This window comes from Eschscholzia californica, unplaced genomic scaffold, assembly GCF_041429995.1.
Source record: "Eschscholzia californica isolate CP2 unplaced genomic scaffold, dmEscCali1.0.p SCAF_1, whole genome shotgun sequence".
Taxonomy (NCBI): domain Eukaryota; kingdom Viridiplantae; phylum Streptophyta; class Magnoliopsida; order Ranunculales; family Papaveraceae; genus Eschscholzia; species Eschscholzia californica.
The window spans coordinates 9,965,665-9,973,011 of record NW_028238198.1 but is presented as its reverse complement, the minus strand read 5'-3'; the positions used below and the strand labels follow the sequence as shown (position 1 = coordinate 9,973,011).

General features: G+C 36.2%; 1 protein-coding gene across 2 annotated transcripts in view; it reads left to right on the top strand.

Annotated features, from left to right (window-relative positions):
• The first annotated feature begins 65 nt into the window (after positions 1 to 65).
• Positions 66 to 7,347, top strand: part of LOC147563974 (small ribosomal subunit protein eS24z) — a 37,595-nt gene continuing 30,313 nt past the window's right edge. Inside the window, exons 1-5 of one of the 2 annotated variants that reach the window (XM_086642690.1) lie at positions 66 to 459; positions 553 to 594; positions 694 to 864; positions 1,924 to 2,010; positions 2,122 to 2,398. In XM_086642690.1, coding sequence (XP_086498816.1) covers positions 385 to 459; positions 553 to 594; positions 694 to 864; positions 1,924 to 2,010; positions 2,122 to 2,163 — 417 coding nt within the window. In that variant the 5' untranslated portion in view covers positions 66 to 384 and the 3' untranslated portion in view covers positions 2,164 to 2,398. Of the gene's footprint in view, positions 460 to 552; positions 595 to 693; positions 865 to 1,923; positions 2,011 to 2,121; positions 2,399 to 7,347 lie in introns of those variants that run through there. The other variant, XM_086642694.1, reaches the window with a different exon arrangement.

Below are 7,347 nucleotides of genomic sequence, written 5' to 3'. Positions count from 1 at the left end.
CTCTGGTGACAGTAGTAGGCGCGATTGATCCTTGTAAGGCCAACAACTCTTTATTGGAGTGGTAAGAGGTTTAGTATTCCACGTTAGAGCCCAAGGAATCGGAAACCTGACAATTTTCATAAAAAAAAAAGACTAATCCATGTGAGGTGGTTAACTACTCTTTGGATGGGAGAGACCCATTGGCGATATTGTTTGTAGCCGGGCTGCCGGGGAGATCAAATCAAACATATGTCCCATACTCCCATGTGATGGAGTGTGAAGCCCACGGGCCCATTAGGGTTTAAGTAATTCTCATTTGACATCATCCTTCTTCTACTCTTTCTCCGTTTCTTCTGGTAACAACAGCAGGAGATAGAGTTTAGGTTTTGTTGCAGGAAGGAGAAGATGGCAGACACTAAGGCAGTAACCATCCGAACCAGGAAGTTCATGACCAACAGACTTCTCTCCAGGAAGCAATTTGTGAGTAGTTATTTCTTAACTTGTAAACCCTAATTTCTATTATTACTATCACAAACAAAACCATCATTTCTGTTATTGTTTTTATTGGTTTAGGTCATAGATGTTCTTCACCCAGGAAGACCAAATGTCTCTAAGGTACTATCTATTTCTCGCTCTAAATCTCTAGTGTTAGGTTGTATTTGGATTCAATATGAGAGTTTTTGTGTTTCTTATAAATTGCATTTTTTTTTCTAGGCAGAGTTGAAAGAGAAGCTTTCAAAAATGTATGAAGTGAAGGACCCGAATTCAATATTCGTGTTTAAATTCAGGACCCATTTTGGTGGTGGCAAATCTACTGGTTTTGGTTTGATTTACGACTCTGTTGATAATGCGAAGAAGTACGAACCCAAGTATCGACTTATCAGGGTAAGCTACTATATCCATTTTTTCCCTTATATGCCTATTCGGGTTTTTAACGAGTTCATACTTCAGAATATAGAGCTTCTGTGTTTTGAATGACTAGACCAATGTATGTTAGAAAAAACGAATGTCGTTGGATCATTACGTTGCGGGAGTGGATTACATTGAGAGTATGTATTAAGCTTAATAATGGCTTGTGAGAATAGTCTCATATAGGAGAATGGTGATTTTGTAACCAAGAATTCAATGCCTAGGTTCTCTTCACTCAAAAGGTTATGATAACCTCATAAGAAGACTAAGAAACTTTATTTATTTACCAAGTAGAATGGGAGAAGAGACTACAAGGTAAACCTATGAATTCCGAGACCTTCTGAGTTTTGGATGAGATGCACGCCCGGTGGGCTACCAGGCCATTGTGAAGTACCCATCAAAATTAGAGCATATCAAAGTGCTTTCTTAGTACCCAACAATGATGAACTATTCTCATTTTATTTTTTTGAAGTAAGACAAAAGTATTGTATTAATATAAGATGGTAATTATGATTTAGGAAAGTCTACAAAAAGTTGAATGCAAATGTGCAATCATATTACTTATCAGTGAAGATTAAATGCAGCCATTCAAGCATCACCATTCTCCCTTTACTGCCTTTATTAGTTGCTTGTCTATACTGATAAGTATTTTGTGCATTTATATGGTGGTATGTCTTTGCCTAAGTGCGAAAGTAATAAAGAAGGAATTGATGCTGCTTGACTTCATCGAATCATCTAAATGTTTTGCTTAATTCTATTATTTATGGTTATGAGTGAGATTATCAATCATATAGTATTTAAAATCTATTTGTTTTCTAAGTTGGACTTGTTTGTATCGTTTACGTATCTCATTATTCATTAGTGCTTGTTGGTGATACTTAAACAAGGGTATCTGCTTTGGCTCCGGATTTTTTATTCAACTCGAGCAACAAATTGAACATTAAATTTTTTCACCATTTTCCTATTTAATGTGTTTATTTTGTGTACTCCTAAGTATACGAGATTCTTATAGTTTAAACATTGTGGTTTTTCCAGAATGGACTTGATACCAAGGTAGAAAAGTCAAGAAAGCAAATGAAGGAAAGGAAGAATCGGGCCAAGAAGATTCGAGGAGTGAAGAAGGTAATTGTAAAAGAAACTTGTTTGCTAGATTTCTACCTCTCCTCCCATTTCTATAAGTTTATTTCTCCGTGACATTTAGATTGATTGCTATATTATGTTTATCTTGGTTAGACTAAGGCTGGAGATGCTGCTAAGGCTGGAAAGAAGAAATGAGAAAAATATAAAGTAGGTTTTCTTTTCTATCTTTTTGTGTGGTTGTTTTATGTTCATTTTTGTATTAGGAAATTTTACATTTTCTTGTTCCAACAGATAGTTGTTCACTTTTGGTTTTTGTTCTTCATAGTTTGATATTATACTGTTATTGTGGTTCTCTAGTATCTTTAGGGTATTTCATCAATATAACTAAGAAATGAATTGCTAGAAATACGCTGTTCCTCGAAGAATTTTTTGTCGACTCTTCAGGCCGTATATGTATGCAGGAGTATACGGAATTTCGTTGAAATTCGAAAGAACATGAACGCCACCACTCGCTAAACTCTCAACCATTTCTTTTTCCAATTCAACATCCCCATGCATTCTACAAGCATTTAGCAATGCTCCTGATACGTAAGAATTAGGTTGCATCTGCATTTCTTTTTCCACCTACCGTAGCTTCAGCTTGTATTTGTTTTTATTCTGTGTCTGAATCTGAATTGGCTGAATCTTAAATGGCTGAATTTGAATTGGCAGACTTCTAAGCCTTCCTACCCTCTAAATTCTTATATTTGATTTATATTTGACATGTATAACCGGTAACACTTAAAATTGTTGGAATTAAGAGAATATATTTTATATTTCGATATATCTCATATATATGTATATATTATATATATTATAATTCTGTAAGTAGATTAGAAATATCTCTTATTTTATTTACCTTAATTCTCTAACTATATTTATCTTGTAATTTAGTTATAAATGGTTGTATATCTCACAATTCAGAGTCGTTCCGGCATTCTTCTTGTTTTTTTTTTCTCAATTCAACAATGTCTTTGGCATAGTAGATCTTCAAATCCGGTAGAAGAGAGTTAGTATTTTTTTCTCTTGAACCTTGATAATCGATCAGTATTTCCGGTTAATTTCATCGATGTTGGGATATCAAGTAAAGATTTGCAGATCGAGGTCGATTACATCACAATTCTTCCGCTGATATGTATATCGCGTCAAGGGTTTGCTCAAATCGACTTATCATTGTAAAGTAAATTTGGATATCCAACCTTCATCTATTACTCTCTCTATTTCTCTCTACAAATATTAAAAGAAATGGAATTGTTTTCCTCTTTCATCACCAACTGTAACTTTCGTTCAAGATAATCCACAGGTTCAAAGCTCAAATTTTTTGGTATTTGTATTCTTCATACTTATGTGTAGGAGTTCAATATTGCAGTAATATTTCAAATCTTTTTTCTCGTGCTTGGACTTTGGAAGATAGATGTCTTATGATTTTCATGGTAGTTTTGTTGCTCAATTAGATTATGTCGAACTTCAATCCCAATTTGATAAGTTATAGTTGTGTTCGGGCATAACACATACTTCTATGCTTATGGATGCTACTACGGTTGGTAACTATGTTGCTTTTCATGGTAAGTCAGACCACCGTACTTGGATTTTGGATTCAGGTGTAAATAATCATATGATTGGCAAGTTATCTACTCTTACTTCAGAGGTTATTCCCGTTAATCAGACAGTTAGTATTGCTGATGGAACCGTCATGCCTATTTGTAGTCAAGGAAATGCTCGTTTATCTTCCAATATTACCTTAAATTCAGCCTATTACATCCCAAAATTTGCTTATAACCTTTTATCTGTAAGTCATCTTGTCAAAACACTAAATTGTGTTGTTATTTTCTTACCTGACTGTTGTGTTTTACAACATCTAATTTCGAGGAAGTTTCTTGGTAGGAGATATGAGTGTGATGGACTCTATTATTTTGGTGAGCCCTTGACTCCTAGGATTTCTTCATCTAGTCTACAAGCTTCTGTTTTACCTGGTTCGAATTCATCTCCTTGCTCTCTAAAATCTTTAGATCTGTGACATGCACGTTTAGGACATGCAAACTTTCAATATCTATGTTGGTTATTTCCTTCCCTTCATAAGGCTTGCAAAGTCTTTCAGTTTAGTTGCGTAGTTTGTGAATTATCAAAACATACTCGTACCACGTATATCCCTCGCATGCTTCGTGCACCTAGGGTTTTTTATCTCATCCATTCTGATGTGTGGGGTCATTCTCCTCTGTTAGCTATCTCCAAACATCGTTATTATGTCACATTTATTAACGATTACACTCGTTGCACATGGGGTTTATTTGATGAAAACAAAGTCTGAAGTCTTCACTCAATTTACTAATTTTCTTCAATTGATAAAAATTCAATTTAATACAGTAGTTTGCAACATTAGATCTGATAAATGTGGGGAATACCTAACTAATGAGTTTCGATCTGAACTTAACAAAAAATGTATTCTTCAATAACTTACATGCCCTTACACTCCTGAGAAAAATAGTGTAGCAGAAAGAAAAAACCGTCATATTATGTCTGTAGTACGTTGCCTTCTACGTGGTATGAGTGTCCCTAAGTATTTCTGGCAGTTGACATTCCTCGCAGCAGTTTATCTTATAAATCGAACACCAAGTAGAGTATTGAATGGAAAGACTCCTTTTCATATTCTCCAACCAGATAACACCTTATTTCTCATCTTACCTCGTGTTTTTGGATGTACGTGTTTCGTTCAGAATTGCAACCTACCTGTACAAAACTTGATGATAAGGCTATTAAATATGTTTTCTTAAGATATTCTTCAATGTCTAAAGGATATAGGTGTTATGATCCCCTCACAAATTGTTTCCATCATTCTATGGATGTAACCTTCCTAAAACAAATTCCTTTTTTTACAGGTACTCCTTCCTTGTCAGATCCTGTTAAGGAGACTTTCGTAGAGGACAATACTTTTTTTCCACGTCCAGTTCCTATCCTTGATTCAAATGAATTGTCCTCTCATCCTCCATCTAGTCAAATGGTGCCTCTATCTCCTATTGTTAATCCATCACAGGTTTGCTCGCGTCCTTCGCGCTCTAGCGATCCTTCGCCAGCTTCTTTCTCCCAATCACGTAATTCTTTATTTTCTTCAATTTCTGAACGTCTTCCACCCAGATATCCTACCCGAGAGCGACGTATGCCCTCTTGGTATCTACTTACATGCAACACTGATCATCCTATTTCTAAGTATTTGTCTTATCAAGGTATTTCAGATTAATATCACTCTTTCCTCAGTCAGGTTGATTCAGTTTCTATTCCTCGCTCTGTTCATGAGGCTCTTCAAAATCCTAAGTGGGTGGATGCTATGCAAGCTGAAATGGATGTCCTTCAACTATTCATACATGGGAGTTGGTTGGTTTACCTACTGGAGAGAAAACAGTGGGATGTAAGTGGGTTTTCAGTGTGAAATATTTAAGTGATGGTACCATTGACAGGTATAGAGCTCGTCTTGTCGCGAAACGATTCACTCAGGTACCAGGAAAGGAGTTCAATGCTACCTTTGCCCCCGTTTCTCAACTAACACAATCTGTTTGTTGGTATCTCTTGCTGCTGCTTCTAATTCATGGCCTCTATATCAACTTGATGTCAAGAATGCATTTCTTAATGGTGATTTATCGGAAACCATATATATGGACCCTCCATCGGGATTTCGGGCTCAGAGGGAGTATTCAGGGAAAGTTTGTCGACTTCGCAAATACCTATATGGTCTTAAGCAATCTCCTAGAACATGGTTTAGTCGTTTTAGTTATGTGGTCAAATCTTTGAGATTTTCGCAGTGTCACTCAGATCACACATGATTTATTCGTCGTTTTCAGGGTCATTGTACTATCCTCTCAGTTTATGTTGATGACATAATCACTACTGAAGATGACTCGTCTGGCATCGTTCAAGTAAAAGAAGCTCTTGGGAACTGGTTTGATATGAAGGATTTGGGTCTTCTTCGATATTTTTTTGGCATCGAAGTTGTTCGATCTTCTCGGGGAATATCCTTATCTCAACTGAAGTACACCATTGATCTCCTTCAGGATACAAGTATGCTTGGGTGTATGCCTGCATCTACGCCTATGGACCCGAACCTTAAACTAACTACAGAGTCTGGGGAATTATTATCCGATCCATCACGGTATCAGCGATTAGTGGGTCGCCTCATTTACTTGACAAATACACGACCTGATATCATGTATGCAGTGAGTGTTGTAAGTCAATTCATGCACGCACCACGTACCGCTCATATGGGTGCCGCTTACCATATTCTTCGGTACCTAAAGAGTTGTCCTGGTCTTGGTCTATTTTATGTCGTAAGAGCACAGTCAGGCCTCTCTAGTTTTACCGATGTTGATTATGCAGGATGAAAGGGTGATAGGATATCCACCTCTGGTATATGTGTGTTTCGTAGTAATCATCTTTTAGCTTGGAAAAGTAAGAAGGAAGCAGTTATGTCACGATCTTCTGCAGAACCTGAGTATTGTGCCATGGCTCAAGACACATGTGAGATCATTTGGCTTCGCTCCCTTTTAACTGAATTAGGCTTTCTGGAAGTGGAGTCTTCTACACTATTTTGTGATAATAAATCTGCCATCATGTTATCTTCAGTCTTAGTCCTTTATGAAAGAACAAAGCATATAGAAGTAGATATTCACTTCATTTGGGAGAAAGTTTACTCGAGTGTCATGAAATCAATTTTTGTCTCATCCCGATATGTTTACTAAACCTGTTGGTCCATCATTACTGCAGTCCTCACTTGTCAAGCTAGGGCTCGTCAACATCTTCGCCCCAGCTTGAGGGGGAGTGTTGGAATTAGGAGAATATATTTTATATTTCGATATATCTCATATATATATATATATATTATAATTCCGTAATTAGAAATATCTTTTATTTTATTTACCTTAATTCTCTAACTATATTTATCTTGTAATTTAGTTATAAATGGTTGTATACACAAGAGAAACAATATGAGAAAATTATGAATTCAATTAAAATTACTTCTTTTTCCTTCTTTTTCCTTCTTTACCCTTCTCGTTGTCCCGCTTTCTTTGGTCATTCTATCACTAGGATGTTCTTTGTACAATTTGTGAAGAAGAAGTTAGCTTAAAGAGGCAGAAGAAAGTTTTAGTTATGAAGATTATGGTGTTATTAGGTTAGGATACCATGATTTAGTTTTTTCTTGTAGATTACCCGTGGCGGGAGTTACGACGTGATTTCTCGATCAAGGTTGAAAATGGGATTTCGGGTCCAACTATCTTTGTTTGTGAGATCGGATGTTGAAGAACATTCCCCTAATTTTTTTTCCTTTAAAATGTGTGGTGTTAGAAGGTAAGA